Below are 20,198 nucleotides of genomic sequence, written 5' to 3' on the forward strand. Positions count from 1 at the left end.
CGTGTAAATTCGCTATTGTTTTTTCGCAGCAGAGTTTATCAGTTTGGGTGTGTCTATTTTTATGTTATCAGGAATATGGAGGTCAAGGAAAATAGGAATAATAAGACTTCATAAAAAGCTTAATCTATATTTTTATTTGTCGATTTAACGTACAGACGTAAGGCATCCTTCCACCTCATGTTATTGGCACACAAAACCTTTACATTCGTCTTAAACACATCACTGATTACAATAATATCACTTCAAACATGGAATGTATATAAAACATAGGAATGCCCAATAAACTACATTTTTCATTCGAAGTACGTTCGCCAGTCGTTCGCGACCACTCGAATACAAGCCAGATATTTAAATAAAATAAAAAATCAGGACTAGACATTTTTTAAGTAAACGCGCCGTGAATCTCAGATAAATATTTACATATCTTTTTTAAAAGTTGACTCAGAAATTTGTGACTTTTCAACTGAAACTTATTTTAACGAGAGATTCTTAATATAATTTGGTTACGATTTGGTTTGTACTAAAATTGAAATAAAGGTAATGTAAAACACTGGACGACATTGGCACAGGTTCAGGCTAACTTAATAAATTATACTACATACAGTCATACATATATTTTCCGAATATACAATACTTCAAATACTGCATAAAATACTGTTACATTCACGACGATTTGTTTTATAAATAATAATATAATTAAATTAAATATGGACGCAAAATAATTTCACATATTGCACATGAAAACAAAAATTTCAAAACATCGACTTGAGTTTAGTCGAAAGTGATTTACTGGCCACAATTGCAAAAAATATATCGTTTTTCATCTAATAATCGTTTCTCTCCATGGCATAATCTCGAAGTACCGTTCCAGCAAACATTAGGCACTGTTTCGGGCTAACAATTAATTATCAAAGCTAATATTATTCAAATTTTCCGATATACATCTTAAATTTTAATTTTTATACGCTAATTTAAGTGATAATTTCAAGCTTTCCCGATTATAGGCCATCAATTGAACGGAAACCCATTATATTTCGATTTATTAAAGTAATCCAGTGTTTTTGGGTAAAGGAAGCGTAATATCGTATATAATATCAATTTTTAGCTGGATATGCAATATTTAGGATTTTCGCAAACTTCCGACTAGTATTTTTACCTAATTTAATTATTTAATTGTGGGATATAAAAGCTGCTCACAATACTAGGTACTAATGTTACTGATATTTTTTTCAGTAAAAAATATCTAACGTTTTGTACAAAATGCATACAACTTAGTGATATAAGTTACATAATATATTAATTGTTAGTTTCAAAATATACACTGATTACGTTGACTTAAAAATATGTTTTTTTTTCTCGTCACGCCGACCGCGTAGACACTTACAAAATACATTTGTACTATTTATAAATTTAACGAAATTATAAGAACGCGCGTTAACGTAAACTACTCGCCGAACATTGTGTCGGCTCTCCAACAGATATTTACAATTTGTACAATGTTAAGTTTTGTGCCTATATTGTTCCTCATCGATAATACCAAACTGGAATATATTTAAATCAATTTATGAGATATACGGATACTTCTAATACAAGGCAGCCTCGATTCGAACAAAGCCAGCTCGCGCTTACATCTCTTACATTATAGTGATAAAGATTCAGTACATTCGGAAACTTCACTAATTACACCGCATCGCTGCCTCGACCGAATCTCCTTTTAATATTCGTCTCATTTACAACTACATCACGCAATAAGGATTCAACGTTAAAATACAATATTTTCCCGCGATAGGCACTGTGAAAGAGCGATTCGCTTTACATCGACGGCTAAATACATCTCATTATGACATAATATCATACAAAATGTACAATGGAAACTACGCATACGTTAAATAATGAACACAATCGCGTTTATACAATAGCTTATTGCGGTTACTCGTAGCCGGAGTCCTCGCCGGCGGGCACTCTCGACTCGTCTAAAGCGCCAGATTGTCGACGCGAGCACAGATTCACTTTCGCGATTCAGACGTTTCGAGAGATACGTATCGCACCGACGTCCCGACACCCGACGAGCACTAATCGCGACAGACGGGCGGGACCGGCCCGGCCACGGCACTAACACCAAAACTGCAGACAGTCACCTCTACGAACACCTAGAAGCTCCTCGTTCCACGGCTCCCTCGGCGGTCACACGAGGTAGTCGTCGAACCGGGCCCGCCGTCGCTACGAGTCGCGCGCGCGGCGCTCGGCGGGCGGCGGCGCCAGCGTGTCGGGGCTGAAGCGCACGCGCGACACGGAGCCCGACGACGCGTCGCGCGCCGACACGTACGAGCTGTCCTCGCTCGTCAGCGACGGCGAGCGCGCGGGGGGCGAGCCGCCGCCCGACCCGCCGCCCGACCCCGCGCCCGACCCCGCGCCCGAGCTGCCGCCCGACGCGGAGCTCTTCTTGTTGTACTTCTTGAGGCTGGACCTCAGCTTCGTCGGCGCCAGCTCGAGCCCGAGGTTCGCGGGCCGCTCGATCTCGACCTTCTCCTGCGACTCCTGCCGGTAGAAATCCCTCGGCAGGGAGTAATCGTTCGACTTCCTCGGGTACTCGGTCTTCGGTCTGTAGTCGTCCCTCTTCTCTTTGCTTCTGTACTGTCGCGAAGGGGAGAACTCTTCCGGGTGCGAGTTGGACGCCGACGAATTTGACGGCGTCCTCCTGTGGGTGAGGTACTGGGGCGAGGGTCGGTAGTCGGGCGTCGACTCCCGGTACTCGAAGGAGCACTCGTCGTAGCCGCCGTAGTAGGGGTGTTTGACGACGTACTCGGCCGTTCTGTCGTACTGGTACGGTTCCGCTCGGTAGTAATAATCTCTGTCTTGTGAAGGTGAGGGTTGGAAGTTTTCTCTGTAGTTGTGATACAAGTCAGCGAGGTGGTCCGACGTGGAGGACGATGTTCTTCTGGGAGAAGGCGTGGGAGGTTGCGTGGAGGTGTAGTTGGTGCCGAGGCCGGAGGTGCCGGACAGCGGTTGCGCGGAGTGCCCGTACCCGGACGATGACGACGGGTGCGCGTAGTGAGTGGGAGAATCTGTGAACCGGATCGGTTTCTGCTCTTCTGTTTGTAGACTTGAGATCTGGAATGGGGAGAAATAAAAATATGAATAATTGTCGTATTTATGATTCGAAAGTTTTAAACCTACTCAAAATTTATAAATTCTATGTTTACTTCAAAAATAAACCAGGACATTAAGAGATAAAAAGTGACGTCATTGTTTGGCGTTTGGAGTCTTCTTTAATGTCCTGGTATATCTATCTATATTTATGTCAATCACCAAACCAAAAAAAAAACACAAAGATCATCTCGGCAATAAAATTGGCTGAAAACCACTTCAAACAAATCCATTCATTTTGTTATGAATTTTAAAGGTAGAGGAGAGTTATACTAACAGGTGATCCAGTGATGGCGTTGAGCGGCGCGCGCAGGTGTCTCGTGGGCCCGTGGTACGTGTTGTGCGCGTATCCGAACCCTTCGTACACGGACGTACTTAGCGGCTCCGGTTCTATCTCCGCTCTGTAACATTACAGTGAAAATATGAGGAAATTGTCATAAAATATGGTCTGTTATCAGCTACAGTACTTGAAAATAGCCAGTTGAAATCTATGGGTGCAGGTTAGGGTTGGTGAACCAAGGATAACAAATTCTGAGTTTACAGATTTGAACATTGAATACATTTTAAGTATATCGACTACCATTCATACGCATTATTTAGTCTAAGTTTCTCAGTTGAAGAGTGTGCTTTACACACAGCCTCTGCCTAATTCGGATTCACACAGCAGTCACACAAAACTCAATTACAACCAGACTCGATACTACCTTTCGTAAAACACCAAATTATGAATTCGTAAACCCAAAATAAAAGCTTATTCATCACTTTTTTAAACTATTTAATTGAAAAAATGTAGCAAACGGTGAAAAACTACCCACATCGCAACTACAGGTCACACACAGGTCATCACATACATGTATTATTATATCACTAAAAAAAATACAGTATTGTTTGTAACTCACCGATGCGGTTGCAGCGTGGGATGTAGCGGGCTAACGTTGGACACTCTGACGTCATACCCGGCCGCCACGCCGCCCAGCAGCGCTGCCATGTTATAAAGCACCAACTCGATTATACTCGGCTTTTTGAACTTGTAGCCTGAAAACATCACGATACTATAGGGAAAAAACACTAAGTACTACCATACTTTTATACATGCACAAGGAATACTAAACTAAGTAATTTCTATTTTAATATTACATCCTATTTCATGTTGGGTTTGTTGTAATCCCGAGGGTTCTTACTGTTTTAGAGCAATAAATAGACGTTGCTTTTTACTATTATTTTTTATTATTTAAGATTTAATTTCTGGGAGAATATGCAAAGGTTTTGTCTGCAGAATAAACATTTTTGTCATGCCATATCTAAAATTCTAAAGACTTCCACCACTTTACAGAAAATTGTGTCTATGATCAGCAAAAAAATCGTATAGGTATTTTAATTTTAACAGTTTGGCTTTGAAAGTGTTGCAGTTAGAACACTACTTACAATATAAGTATATTATAATATGCTTACTTTTAATAAATAAGTCGCAAAACTATTTTTCCTTCACTATTTTTAGCATCATGAACTTTAATCAACAGAATACAATAAAATTAATTGTTTAACCTTGCACGTCTAATTCAATGGCATTTTGATTACACAGTTAAATAGGTTTAAAGGCAAAGCTATGTTTATTATATTGGTCAACAAGTTGTACCATTCAGTTGATATTCAGATGACTGAAACCTGTATGTACAGACATGCATACAAGTTGGAAATGCAACAGGTGGATGCAACAATAGTCACATTCATAATATCATATTTGTTGTTTAAAGCAGTTTAGTAGATGTTCTTTTTGAACTTTAACAAAATAATCAAAAACGTTTTGTTATAAATCAGATATTATTTTATCTTAGTCTATCGACAGATTTAAAATTACATTACATAAAGCTCTGGATTCTATCAATCAAGTTTAAATAATTTGGTGAGGGTCAAAAAATCTCAGGTTTGGAATTGTCGCGAGGATTAGACAAGTGTGCCTAGCAGCGTGTTAATTATATCTGTCATCTACTGTTTAGTATCTACTAGAAAGCAAATACAAAATGTCTTGGACTGCAATCATATACCTAACAGTTCTCTATTAATCTCGTCTCTATTTTACAACTCTGTAATTTCAGTACTACACACAGTCAACCCAGGGATCCCAAAAAGGTTCCGTGATTTTCGTAATACAACCCTGTAATGTACAGACAACCCCTAAGCCTTGCTGATCATTTCAGCAACATATTTTAACCTACAATAAACCACCAATAAGGATGGAAAAAGACGTGATATTACATATCATTATCAGTCTAGCCTTTCTTCTAACTATGTCTACTTAAAGTCTCACCGGTTGCAGCGGGATACCATTATGTAAAGGCTTGATATTATGCATGTAATAAACTACCAACTACATAAAAATGTTCTAGAATGTTCTTAAACTCACCTTCGGTACTATACAAGGTAGGCATAGGTATCGCGTACCTAGACGAGCTGGATAGCGGGAACTCGGGCCCCCAGTCGTCCGGACTGAAGTCTGTATAAGGAAGAAAACAACCTATGTGAATGGAAAACATAGGTGCGTTAGTGTATATGTGCGTGCGTGAACAGTTTGATGAGGAATTTATCATCACGCAAGGTGAAGCAGTATTATTAATTAGATAAAGTAATCTGCCAGTCTGAGGTCTCTGTCTATCCCTCTAGGTAAAATGCACGGTTTGATGTTTGTATAGAGTAATTTGGCAATTAATAGGGCACGGATCTCCCTAATAAGAGATGCATTGGTACCAACGCCGACCATGGGCGAATTAGAGCTTTATCATTGCTTCAAGAACTTATATTAAATAATCTTCAGACATGTAAAGACATTTAAATTAATTACGTTTTACTTGATCGTATTTATTTGACCCCACAACGGCGAAGAGATTTATAACATTACTTTATTTTTATTTAAAAGTTCTATTGGAAGAAAACATCTCTTGATTTTCAAGCGATAGAAACAAATTTTATTGATATTCAAGCACCGATTGAGGAACTAAAGTTGCGTTTAAATAAATTTAACTCATTTAGGAATAATTTGGAATAGTCTATTCTCTTCTCCCGAACAGAGATGCCTTAAGTCTACCATATTACTCAATTCGACGGCTTTTTAGTTTACCATATCTAATTAAAAATCTTACTTCAGGTTGATGTGTGAGAAACATATTATAACAGAAATAGAAAGCTCTCCTATTTTCATTGTATTCATCAAGTTAAAATTAGATCCATGAGATGATTTTCTGTACACAATTAGCTACGAATGTAGTAAATTGTAATGGACTAGAATAAACAGTTAGATTAGCAAACACGAGTTAAAAGATGTTTTTAAATAACTTGATATAAGGAAAAATTCTCAGTATGTTAAAAACTCTTTAACAGAAAAGCTAAACACATTTCGACATGGGTATCGAACCCACTATCAGTACCATTTCCTGTAAGCACTTAATAAATATTCTAGACTTCAAAACAATTAGTTTTACTAAAGATAAACATTGCCTGAAACTTTGTAAGATTAACCTAAATTAAATTGTCGATGTAAAATGCACCTTACGCTGTAGGAAATAACGTTGAAATTAAATTTCACATCAAAACTACGCAATTCATGGCTATTTTTGTACACAGCTTATGAGGAAATAAACGTATTATACTGTGGAGTAAAACAGTGTAAGACAAGTTATTATAACATAGTAAATTGATGAAGAAAAAGAGAGGAAAAATACTTGATACTTTTGAAAAATTATAGTCTGACGAAATAATTTAGATACTTCATTTTCAATCTCTTTCCCTCGTTTGGGATAAGACCCTTGCCTAGCAATGGGACAAATACGTGTTAAATGATAAAAATAGTTTTTATAAATAGCGATTTTTCCTCTATTTTTAAATCATGCAGTGAAAAAACAATCATGAATACTACACATGCCAAACAGTTCATTCTATATCTTAAACAAGCAATATCTTTGTAAACAACAAAAAAGAAACTAAAAAAAAGTCTATCATACTTACATGTGCAAAGAAATTACACTTTTCAAAATTAACAAACCTCATAATTTTGTTAATAAACTGGTTATAATTTTATTTCGACCAATCCCGATTAGCCATAGTAAGAAAGCATAAGCTAAAAAACCTTCACCGTTTTTTTTTCTATTTCTCTATGGCTCTTTTACTTTTTTTTAATGTTAAGGGGTTCTGTTAGTAACTAATGATTAGTATTCCCATGTTAAAAAAATACACCAACTTCGATTTTATGGAAAAGGTTTATTTGATATATAAAAAAGAATCTATATAACTATGAAAGAACCAGATCACCGAAGAGCTATCTTTTTTTTTACAAATTGATATTTTTTACGTCTTAAAATTATTTTTAGGTACAGGCTGCCATGTGTCCCTTTGGAAGAAAAGTCTAGTTCAAAATTAAAGCATTAAAACGCCATACTAAAATCATAAAAATAAATTCCTTTAAAATCGAAGCATAAAAAAATCTAACCTAGCCTCTTCAATATCAAGTTGTTAACATAACGACAATGAGACAAGGACAGCAATACGTGTATCGTATGAGTGTAAGCGGGACAGCAGACAGCCAGACCTGTCAGACGCCATTGACACGAGCCTCTCGGGTAAACGTAATACTATTGCCACCACCGTTGCAGGAACATTTTGTTATTTATCTTGTTACAGGATACACATCGTACACTGTACATACGACATTACTACCACTTGGAATATCTTTACGATCTTAATCAACAAAAAAGTAAAAAAATACTTTGTGTCTTCAGTGAAAAAGAGCATAAGTCCGGTCTAGTCGAAAATTAGTTACGGAGTGAAAGTGGACTATATGCCACTTTTGCAATATTTTCAGCGTAAATAATCCCTTTTTGCACATTTCTAACTTTTTCATTTTTTTAAATAAACAATGTCTGTTTCCACCAATCTATAGGGCCCTTTTTTCTGAAAATTTAGGTTACTTAACTTATTTTCACCAAAATCGGACTCTGATATATACTCTTTTTCACTAGAGGCACAAAACTACAATAGCAAAAAAAAATACTGTCTAATCAATTCCAATGCACTAAGACTACATTAAACTAAGTGTTGCAACAAAAAAAATCGTATAGACATTCCAAATACAAGTTATTAATCGGAATCATTGTAAACATTTGAAAGCGTGCCATAATGACGTTGTGAAAAGCGAAAAAAAATCAATAATTATAATAAAAAAAAAACTAACAAATAAGTAAGTACAACAGATACATATATACCTTATGTATATAGCATATATTATGAACTGGTAAGCATGCATAGCACTTATATTAAAAAAAACATGTCCAACATTGATTAAACAAAAATAAAAAAAAAATCTTGGCTGAAAGCAAACAAATGCTTACAATTTACAAAATAATAATAATATATATATCAAGTCAAAACTGATACTAAAATTACTGTAATAGTAAAATTACAAAAATGCTTTTACATGGCCAAGTGACGACAGAAAATATTTTTAAATCGCTCAAATACTGGACTTAGAATAACGACAGTATTCGACTGGATTTAAACTATTATACTTATACTTTTAACTACTAAAGCACCAATAAAATTTTATTGCACGCATTGACATAATATCGAGACAATAGTTATCATTTCCAAACAAAAAAAAATGGCTTCGAGACTTATAATTTCCCTATTTTTTCTAAGATTTTATTTCGAGCGTAAAAGGTATTCGAAACGAAATTTCGCTATTAACGAAATTGTTCGTTTATAAACCTCATTTTACTTCCCTACACTCACGGGAAGGGCAGTATCAGATGACCATACCTTATCTCGGAAATTATTCATATCTTACATGCAAGAGTCTTAGTTATTATTTAATTAGAATAGATCCCAGAAATTTGGGTTGCACATTTTTCTGTCGAAGCTTAGCCACGTGTTCGCAAAAATTATGTAAAATAACTAAAATTAGCACACATCTGAGTATCACACTTAGGACACAACAATATACATTACAATCAATTCCAAACGATACAACTAACTTATAATAATAATGTTCCCTTATGGTTTGTGACACGGACATTTTGAATGCGCTCCGAACGTTGCAACGAGAATCGCAAATAAAAATACTATTGTACAACTTTAGAAGGCCAGATTTACGGCTTCTGGATAAGTGCTGGATAGCAAATCTGCTATTTAAACACAACAAATTACTGTCAAAATTACTCTTTATGAAGCTAATCGACAGTCATTCCAAAGTAGTAAAACTGGCCCTAATTTCATGAATTTAAGGCTAGTTTTAGCATTTTATTCAATTCGGTAGCGGCAAAAAAATATGAAGCATAAAAAAGTACTTTTGACTACCAAAACTACTTTCAAATGAATGGCGGGATATTGCGAATAACTACTCCAAAATGCATAGTGCAAAAATAAGTAGCGGCTAACTTATAGAAAATGTAAAAACCTATCGAGTTACTACTGATGTAATAAATTATGATTTACTCCGATACTTTCAGGCCAGTTTCTTGGAAACTAATCAACTGTGCAGGGCTTAGTTCATAGTGTACATATGTGCACAATCTAATTGTAAAAAGTTGTAAAAATGACAAAAATAAAAGGTAAATCTTTAATTGCAAATCTCCTAGCACAAACAACTAAATAACTAAGTTCGGAACGCATTCACGTGTGTTGTACGTATAAAATATATGAAATATATACTCACAAGGATAAAGCAAGTTGTCTTGGGAGGTTCCTTAATGCAGCAAGAAAGAAAACAATCGGCTGTTACTTACTTAGTCCCATTCATACAAATCTTCTATTTTATGTTTAATAAACAAGTCATAATGGTAATAATTATAAGGTTTCAAAACCTCTAGATAAGTGTCAGGTAGTTTATCAGAAGGAATTTCGACAGTTGTTCTGTTGTTGTCGTTTGCTGTTGCTGTCATCTGTCAAATAAGTTGCCTGACACTTCATTCTAAGTTCGGAAACTGTGTCGAAAATAACAAAATTAAAATTAATTTTGAATTGTTTGAAAATACAAACAATATTTTTTCCGTCCGAAAAGAAAATCAAATTTTTTTGCTACCGAAAAAAATATTTTTCTTTTTAATACTTAAAATCTTTCGAAGACAAAATTTCGTTCTCCATCGTGGCTTGTTTATTAATTTCAATACAATTTGGCAAGATCCAAAACAGAAATTTTCGGTCAGTCGAAGTCACAGTACAAGTCTTTTTATTTTAATTTAAATAAAGTCCTTAAAAATTTTACTAACTACAGATAAATTAATAACTAGATTGTCTACGTTCAACCTTAAATGCTTCAACTGGTGGTCTGCTATGTATTAGAAAATTATATTTGGCTAAATACAAAAATAATAAGATTTTATAATAAAAACTAAAGTAATATATAGCCTGAAAAAAAATGCAGTATTATTTACTTAGCCAAATATAATTATATGGACAGAAAACCACACTATGTCTGATTCAATTTCGATCTCAAAATTAGATTCGATTGTCGATTAAGGTAAAAAAATCTGTTGATATGTAATCGTATTAAAAGCAATTCTGTAGACTATGAGATTTTAGACAAACAGAAAATATTTTACCGTTGTTGAATTCAGTTTCGGTAAAATATAACGCGCGGCAGACACTGGTTTACGCCTACATCTTAAACGATACAAACTAAAAAAATAAGTCTTTTAAAAATCTTTACACGCTATCTTAACGCTAGGATCCATTCCTCGGAACTTCTTTATCTAATAAGTAACATATTTACAATCAGAAAAGATGTTTCGACCGAATTCGTCTCTCTCGAAAAATTATTTAGTTCGCGTCGAAATATATTCGTATCTTAGGGAACTCGTTTTTTCGTTAAAGACGGGAGGAGGAGCGCGGCGCCGAGGCGACTAGTCGCGATGCGGGTCGGAGCGAGCGATCGCGCTAACGGGCCGGAACTACGGGAGAGATACTCGAATGCACGGGAATGTTAGTAAGAAATGATATGTCTCAAAATATGGCAACATCTTTGTACCGTCCACGGGTTAGCGCGAAATAAAATAATCGAGACGCGGAACAAAAAATGACAACCGCAATGTTTTTGGAATTTTCAACTTTTTTGTATTTTTTTTTGCATTTCGGCCCGCTATGCGCTAGTCGTCGGCGAGCAGGTCCTGCGTGTCGGGCGCGGGCGCGGCGGCCAGCAGGCGCGGCGCCGAGCCCGAGCGCAGCGCGCGCAGCAGGTCGCGCGGCGCGTGCGGGCTGCGCGCGCGGCCGCGCACGGCGAACACGGCCTCGTACTCGTGCGCCAGCGAGCCGGCCGCCGCGAACATGGGGCACAGCAGGAAGCGGTTGCGGCGCGGCGCGTCGTCCGCGTGCAGGTCGTCGCTGGAGCCGGCGCGCTTGTGCGGCGGGCGCGGCGGCGGGCGCGCGGGGCGGCGGGGCGCGTTACCTGCGGCGTGGCGCGTGGCGGGCGGCAGGTCGGGCGCCGAGCTGGAGAAGCGCGCGTGGCGCGGCCGCGGCGCGGGCGGCGCGCCCAGCGGCAGCTGCGTGCGGGAGCGCTGGTGCACGGTGGACGGGCCCCACGTCTTGCCCTTCACGCCGTCCGCCGGCACTGGAACATAGCACACGCATAAATTAATCGGAGCAATGAGTGTACGATGAAAAGGTCAATGACCCTTTGATCCGATCAGCTGTTATTGAAAATATGTTCTTTGTAAGTTACAAACTAACGACTTCGCACGCTATCAAAAAATATCCTAAAGACGCTTAAAAGCAATTAATCACCCAAACAAGAAATCGAGTCTCAAATCATCTGCACATCCACACACACTCTCACAAAATATCAACCATAAGATCATAAAGCAATAAATAAAACGCAACGTACGGGCTATAGCCCGCATGATGGCGGGTGACCCGGGCGGCGTGTCCTTGGCGACGGCCACCAGCTGCTTGACGCTGGACTCGTCCTCCGAGGGCCGCACCGTCAGCGTGTGCCGGAAGTCCAGAGGAGACGAGATCGTATCCTTCTTGAGGAGCTTTATCTTACTGAATTTGCCTGAAACAACATAATTTCTGAAAGTTAGAATCGGTAAAATATTATTACTTTTAACTTTACAGTTAAAATTGTAGTAATATTCTAAAAAAAAACCCGGTAATAAAGAGGTCATTACTCCCGAATCATCTAATACACCTGTTCTCACAAAAAATACAGGGTGACTTTTATAACACTAAAAACCTCGCAGGACTAGATAGCTTACATCATAAGCAACAATTTTTGTTCTATGAGTTTTAATATAACTCAATACATGAAGAAAGGAACGATTTTTCAAGTTTTTATCTATTCTTTTATATCTATCAGCGCTACCACATCATTATCCCCGCGCGTCACAGGCGAAGCAGTTTATATTATCCTTAAGAGTTATGAACATTCGAGCGGTCACTAAGTTAATATTTTATTTTTGTATGAAAATTTTGTAAGACATTATCAAAATTGTTAGAGCACTTCTTTACTAATAATGTCAGTTATCTATCCCGTGATATTTGGCATTTTACTAATAAGCCTGTATAGCACAGAATCACACATACAAACATACATAACATCACGCCTTCTTCTTATAGGGGCAGGCAGAGACCAGATCATTGTTTCAAATCATTTATTATATTAATTAAAATTTCATTCACAGTACTCAACCCATACAAAAAAAGTAAGTATGCCCAAATGACGTGAATAAATTCAAAGTCATCTGATTATAGCATACTTAACATAATATTTCATAACTTGTACTAATTTGTGACCAGCTGAGGCTAGAACAGCAACCATGTGCAAGGCCACTGTCAAATACTAAGCAGGCTAGTGGGTCAATGTTGCTGACTCATGGAGAAAACCGAATTATGTTGTTAGTATGCAAAAGATATGACGATATTGTTACTATACAAATCTAGTATGTGTGTGCTGCTATGCATAAAATAGACAATAAGGATCTACACTTATATTTTTTTATCATAGTCAAAAGTTGGTTGGTTGGAAATAACCCCGAGATTTGTTGTCTACAATGTTTAGTGTTACCTCAATAGCTTAAAATACTAAAACATTTTTGAAAACCTGTATTAAATTATTAAAAACGCACTGTGAGCTGGAGAATAAAACATGAATCACTTATGCCTGGTTTCTGAGTACATTTAGCGGTAGTTTATCTATTCATTATCGTTTTATATGAGTTTTAACACTATATAATAGATAAACTTCTGCTAAATGCACCTCAGAAACCGGGGGTTAAGAAATGCTAAACTAAGCTTTACATTCGTTTTGAACTTAAAACCTAAAACCTAAATTCCAGTAAGTTAAGTTGCCGGCTATACTGAAACAGGCATTATTCTTTCGCAATAAAAAAAGCAGTATGTTGACAGCAAAACTAATGATTCCGAGTACAATTTTACTACTTCCCCAACAATTTTTTTTGACCCGAAACTGATGAAAAATTACCTTTCCGTTTATTAGGCTGCGGCGGTTGATTATGCGACATGTTGCTCGCAAAGATCAGTATATGCAGCTCCCTGGCAACAAGGTCGATCTCTCTCATCTCCAGTTCTCGTTCCTTTTGCGCGAGGTTCTGTTCCATCAGGCGTTGTTTCAGCTGAGCTCGAGTCAGCTCCTCTTCACGGCAGCGGAGCTCCTGAAAGTATACGAAAGGAGATATTAGTAGGAGTATGTGAAAGTGTTTTAGGTACGGAGAGTTAATTTTGTTGTATATGTTACTGTAAAAGCCCGAACGGTGGTAAATCCTAAGATTTTCCGGTATAACCTAAGATTTACCAACTCGCAATGGTAAAAGTCCGAACAATTATTTTATTTCGAACTTTTACCTATATTCACTTGATGATGTCGAGATGTCGCCGGAGCCCCGCTTCGCGGGGCTCCTCCTTCTGGGTGGTTAAAAAAAAATATCCACGAAGGCTAAGGTGGGAGCTTCGCTTCGCTCGCTCCCACCTTAGCCTTCTAACCTAACCTACACATGTCGCTTTGCCCAAAACTCCTTCTTTATAACTATGTCACAGTGTATAATTATACCGTGAAATAGTTATAAACATAGTTATGAAGGAGGATTTTTTTATATATCGTAACATAGTTTTTAAACTCCGGCTTGTTCGGACTTTTACCATTGAGAGTTGGTAAATCTTAGGTTTTACCGGAAAATCTTAGGATTTACCACTGGTCGGGCTTTTACAGTAACATATATAAGTATATAAATATGAACGTATACGTAGATATAGTACACGAATACGTGCTTAAATGTCAAAATACGAATACGATAAACCAATCTGCTTTAAATATAAAAATTAAGGGTAAATAAACGCTAAATATAACTGAATGCGTTAAAAATATAATATTTAAGCAAACATATCAGTGTAATAAATAAGAATTTCGTGTTATTTATGTAATGTTATGCTTTGAAACAAAGCGTGCCAAGAAGAGGGCGACACACACATATATTTGAAAAACTATTTCAAAAAAATCTGAGAGATGAAATTGTCTTATTTCGGTGACAATATTTATTAATAAAAACATAATAATGCGCTATTTGTAACTCAAACTCTGATTTCCGCATTTCTGAAAAAGTATCGGTTAGTTTATCAGAAAGAATATTGGCAGCTGGCATTAACTATCTGATACACTATTCAAAACTTGACTTTGAAAAATTTGACCCATTAGTGTCCCACTGCTGGGCAAGGCACTCCCTCCGTAAAGAGGGAGTTAGGCCGTCCACTGTTGATTATGAGAGAAGTAAAAGTATACGAGTTTTTTAGAACAGTACCTACTTGAAGATAATATGTGCAGTCTTGAACCTGCACTTGGCTAGCACGTACAACAGTATGAAAGTAACAACTTGTAAAACTTAAAATCAATAAGAAATACTGAATAAATGAAAAAATACTAACATACATAAACTAAAGATAGATAATTACAACACAACTCTATGAACGGTCACTAACCTCCTCTATAGTTTTGCATTCCTATTCGCAAGCATTATGAATGAAAATACATATTTATTAGTTAATAACAGTTATTTTAGCTTAGTGTTAGTTTACAAATATTAAACATTTCAATAGGATATATGCATGTGATTGACAGACAGTTGATAGAAATTACCTTAAAGTGAAATGTATTAAAGAGAACACTGGATTTATGAGTGACGTATCTTAATCAAGGAAACTTATATATTTATTATCTTGATTTCTTAATTACAATAATGTTTTAAGCAGTTGCCTTTTTAAGCAAGGAGATTTTTAGCTTAGAATATTAGTATGAAGGTTGCTTACTCACTTAAATTATTTATCAACAAGTTACTAAAGCTCTCTAAGATTTATACAGATTATGAAACACCAAACTTTAATTTGCTTGAAATATTTGATTTACAATCCTGTCATGCATATTTCCTATTGTTAAAAATAGCTTGCTTAAAAGGTGCAAAGTTACCCAAAATGTGCTTTTCTGGCATAACGTCAGCCAAGCAGTAGTGTTATTTTGTGGCGAATTAAGGATCTTATGATTTTGCCAAACTTTGTAATAAGTTGGCAAGTATATATCTGATGAAATGATAATGAAAGTAGAAGTAGATGTACCTTAAGGGCCTGCATTACAAGAAAACATTTACATACTAAACAAGTAGGTTAAAATGCCTTGAAAAGTACTAAAGATCTAAAAAGAGTATGATAATACGAAAAATAGGTAAATATCACATCTAATAAAAAAATACAGCAGTAAACAGTTTCAATATCTATAATAAATGTTTGTTTCTAAATATTACTAAGAAAAACCAAACTAGAGAATAAAAATGCAGACCCTCATGGTAGAAGTATTTAAAATGTCATTCTCCCCTTATTATAAAATATGAATAAATACGGAAGACAGAGAACCAAATAAAATGTTACAACTCCTGTCTAATGTAATTGGTTAGTTTGAGACGTGAAGAAGCATTTAGGGAGTTATTACGCGGGTAGTTCTCTACCTTCCTTTAAAAATCCCCTCAGGATCCTCCCCCCCCCCCACTTTACCTTCTCCTTCCTCCTCAGATCCCGAAGCACCTCCTCGATCTCCAGCCGCCAGCCATCCTGCATAGTGTGGAAGGACTCGTGCGGCGCGCGCGTGAATTCTGACTGCTTGATACAGTCTAACTGTTCCAGAATCTCAGGGAATAGTGGCCTCTCCCGAGGGTTTGAACGCCAGCAGGCTGGAACAATGTATATGGAGTTTTAGACGGCTGGATAGTGGTGCATTTTTTGGAGGATTTAGTAATATATCAGATATTTGCCGTATAGAGAGTCTAGGTGGGATTTAAAGTATTGTAAAAGATCTATAGCAATCCGTTTATTTTAATTGTTTTCTTTAGGTTGCTTGTTGGCTTTATTAATATTATAGATTATAGATTTCAGAGTAATGTGAGCATGGTATTTTAGACTCCTTAATAAGCCCAAATTGCCACAACTAGTGGTTATGGTTGTACTTAATCTTAATGAACTTTGTAATCACACTGCATTAATAATTCTTTTTATTTTCTACTATCTATACAAACGTATTTGTTACTGTCATAATAATGTTCTTTACAATCTTTGAATGAATCTCAGCTACAGTCATCAAAGCTAATTAACCTTTAGGCTCTTTACAAAATGTCTAACCCAAGATCAATTCAAGTGACACAAAACCACTCAGTCATAAAAGTCAATAACTTTTATGACCGAGTGTTTCAAATTTCGATTAGCAATCAAATAGTCATAAGTAGTGAAAGGCTGGTCTATAGCCTTAGGTCATACTTATATGAGACGTAATGGAACCAAACTTGTCGAGGTATATTGAAACGCTTCGCAAAAACGAAGTATGGATACAGATTCTTTAATACAGTAGTATTTGTACAGGAAATCAATATTCATATTATAAATCCTAATGTTGCCTGTGTGTTGTTCTTACACGGCTAAACATCTGAAGAGATTGTGATAAAATGTTGCATAAAGATACTTAAAGATGAAACTTACGCTTCTAATTTATTTTAAATCTTTTCAAAACTATTGAAATAGGATTAATAAGAGTGCCCCTAACTGTGGTCACTTCATGGCAAGTGGCCATCAATATAACCAAGCGTCCCTAGCAGTTCCTTCCGATTTTGTTTAAATGCTCTCATGTTATATGTAGATTTTTGACACTTCAGACACAGCCAAGGTAGATTTCATGGTGAATCAAAACACTATGTGAAATTTTTTAGTCATCATTAGTGTCAAAAACAGCTTTCTATCTTTCAGTCGCAAAATAATAGCACACCTGTGCTACCTATGCGGTCAAGCAATGCTGAATTTATTATACTTTTTATTTTGGTATTTTTCATTTCTGGTAACTCATTTTCTTCAAAATTGGACTCAAGTAAGTATATCCTTCTTCACTAGAGGCACAGTAACTCGTTAGAAACTTTAAGTTAACCGCTACACATCAGAAAATTGTAGAGTACGACATAACTGAAACTATTGTTCTCGCCATCTTACCTTCCATAAGAACCCTCCAGGGTTCAGGACAAGTACTAGGTATGGGCAGTGTGAGTTTGTTGACGGCGACGCCGTACGCCACGGCGAGGGCGTCTATCCCCTTGTACGGCGTCTCGCCGGTGAGCAGCTCCCACAGCAGCACGCCGTACGACCACACGTCCGACGCGTGGGAGAACGTCGAGTGTTTTATCACCTGGAAAAATAAGATGAGGTGTTAAAGTGGTTATTTATGATACATACTCGTACATATTTAAGCCATAATGTGCTCAGTATAATATAATTTACATCCAAAGGTGCATTTCGCCAAATTCTTACTGAAATTTTCAACAGAAAGAATACACGACTATTTTTTTTTTGTGTATTTGTTCTCATAAAAAGAAACTACTAAGGGTTAATTACAGTTCATACATAAGTTTTAAATAGAAATTAGTTTACAAGTTTTAAAGATTGAAAATTAGACATCAAAGTTAAGGTAGGTGACGGTTTTTGGCACAGCAGGTACCTACCTACACGTTAGAACAGTACTGTGCACACACAGCATTTGAAGTCTTGAAGAATGTATGGATAATTTTATTGTGCAGAAAATAAAAATACTTTAGGCACAACAAATATAAATTGTCTATATTTAGCCAAGCCAAATAAAAAATAACTTTGCATATAATTTAATCTCGCTTGTCAACTGGCAACAAAAACACCACCAGAAAGCAGAAATAACTTAGGTTAAGATCCTGAAACTTGACAAGTGAGACAAAAAACCGTCGATTCGCAGACAGACTGGATCCGGATTCCACTTCGATACAACGCAATATTGCGCCTCGGGCGTATATAAATAATATCACTATCGCTACTTGTTATACTTGTAAAATATATCGTCCTTCGCCGAATCTGTTTGGCCGTCTATAGTGGCTGATCTTGAGGTCTCACGTTCGATTTTTGGATCAAGTGAAGTACTACTGGTCTTTTCTAGTTTTTACTAGATTATTTCCTAGTAGAAGTCCGGAGTTCAGTAACGTGCCCGGTAAATAGCAAAAGACTCGTCTCTTATTATATGGAACTTGACATTGGCAAGGGCACAAAGTCTGTGTATTTCATACACCTCTGAAAGCACCTTCAGATATAACCAGTGTGATACTTACTATGTTTTTAGCATGACACAACGTGGTTGAAAGCATTTAGCGTAAAAATCAGGATTAATGTAAATAAGCTAAAGTATGAAGATGATTGTTGCAGATGACGAAAAAAATTAATGGTAGAAGAAGAATGTCTCTTGCTCCCCAAAAATTAGTTTTGTAAAATTTAAAAGAGAGAAGTTACAGTCAGCTGACCTATCAAAGGCAATGTGTGCTGTTAGTCTCTAGTCTCCAAATGAAAGTAAAGCCTAGGTAATTAATTCATAACGTATTGATTCAGTTCAGGGTCATTGGAAGGCATCGCACATCGATTCCGATCTGGCGACCTTGGCGTCTTCTGTAGGAGTAACTGGACGTGTTTGACTGTCACACGTTGGTGTACTTAATGTATTATGAGCAAGGATTATTTGAATAATGTTGTTAATGTGAAGGAGATTGTTTAGGCTTAAGGCTGTATCAATGCTGCTGGTTAAGGATATTCGCCGATGTTCGTTCTATCACTTATCTAAAAGTACTTACCAGCTTTATTAAATTAGGTAATAAAAAGTCATGTTTATTGGCAATCAATATCAATCTTAATATTCAGGATGCGAAAGTTCGACTCTGGTAAACTTTAACAAGTTTTCTGATCAATTTTAGCATGAAGATACTCGAAAATCAGCGATCAAATTCGAATTAAAATGTGGTATCAAGCCAAGCAACTAAAGCCTAAAGCAACTTTATTTTTCAAAAATTATAAAGTGGCTGAAATATTGAAACATTTAGCTAGTTTCTCATAAGTGCTGTAATAATCACTCAGAAACATAGTTTAAAATCGTGCCAAGTTAAAGTTTTTACTATCGTGCTAAGCCAAGCCTTACCTTATTCCACGTCAATGTTGATTCTAATCTATACTATAAGTGTACAGTAAAGCATTATAATAAACAATAGTTCCTATTTATAGCGTGGTGCAAGTAGGGCTAGGTCAGACACGAGTGGGGGCTAAGATTGTGGCCTATTTCTTAGACGAGCTTCCAAGTGGCTAATGCATTTTGCTTTCGTTTTTTCCACGTTGAGATAAAACTGCAGAGATTTTTTTCTAAGATTTCTGTTAAAACTCATGCAGTGAAACGATAACCTGCGCTCATGATTTGGAGAAGCGCATCCCTTCTAGATTATCTTTTACTTAATTATTATCAAGCAGAGCTTCCTTTAATTATCATCTATCTTTCACCTTCTGGAACACTTCTTCTGGTGGCTTAGTTCAGATCAGATCAGAAGACTGTTTGTGAACTAGCACTACAAGACGATGACGCTTCGTAGGTATATCAGTCCATCAGTGACCAAGACCGATGCAGCTACGTCAAAACGTCAGGCAATAAAAAGGTAACGTAAAATTTAGGATTATAATCGTATATAAGGCCTATCTGAGAA

The 20,198-nt window shown here is 36.7% G+C and overlaps 1 protein-coding gene across 8 annotated transcripts in view; it reads right to left on the reverse strand.

Moving 5' to 3' along the window:
* Positions 1-113: 113 nt before the first annotated feature.
* slpr (mitogen-activated protein kinase kinase kinase slipper) overlaps positions 114-20,198 on the reverse strand; it is a 78,313-nt gene continuing 58,228 nt past the window's right edge. Inside the window, exons 3-13 of one of the 8 annotated variants that reach the window (XM_076121178.1) lie at positions 17,656-17,848; positions 16,180-16,355; positions 15,118-15,138; positions 13,610-13,799; positions 12,011-12,181; positions 11,576-11,737; positions 9,848-9,877; positions 5,552-5,641; positions 4,047-4,182; positions 3,425-3,548; positions 114-3,111 (exon numbers count right to left, since the gene is read on the reverse strand). In XM_076121178.1, coding sequence (XP_075977293.1) covers positions 2,221-3,111; positions 3,425-3,548; positions 4,047-4,182; positions 5,552-5,641; positions 9,848-9,877; positions 11,576-11,737; positions 12,011-12,181; positions 13,610-13,799; positions 15,118-15,138; positions 16,180-16,355; positions 17,656-17,848 — 2,184 coding nt within the window. In that variant the 3' untranslated portion in view covers positions 114-2,220. Of the gene's footprint in view, positions 3,112-3,424; positions 3,549-4,046; positions 4,183-5,551; positions 5,663-9,847; positions 9,878-11,575; positions 11,738-12,010; positions 12,182-13,609; positions 13,800-15,117; positions 15,139-16,179; positions 16,356-17,655; positions 17,849-20,198 lie in introns of all 8 variants that reach the window. The other 7 variants (XM_076121182.1, XM_076121175.1, XM_076121177.1 and 4 more) reach the window with 7 other exon arrangements.

This window comes from Anticarsia gemmatalis, chromosome 12 (assembly GCF_050436995.1).
Source record: "Anticarsia gemmatalis isolate Benzon Research Colony breed Stoneville strain chromosome 12, ilAntGemm2 primary, whole genome shotgun sequence".
NCBI classification, from domain to species: Eukaryota; Metazoa; Arthropoda; class Insecta; order Lepidoptera; family Erebidae; genus Anticarsia; species Anticarsia gemmatalis.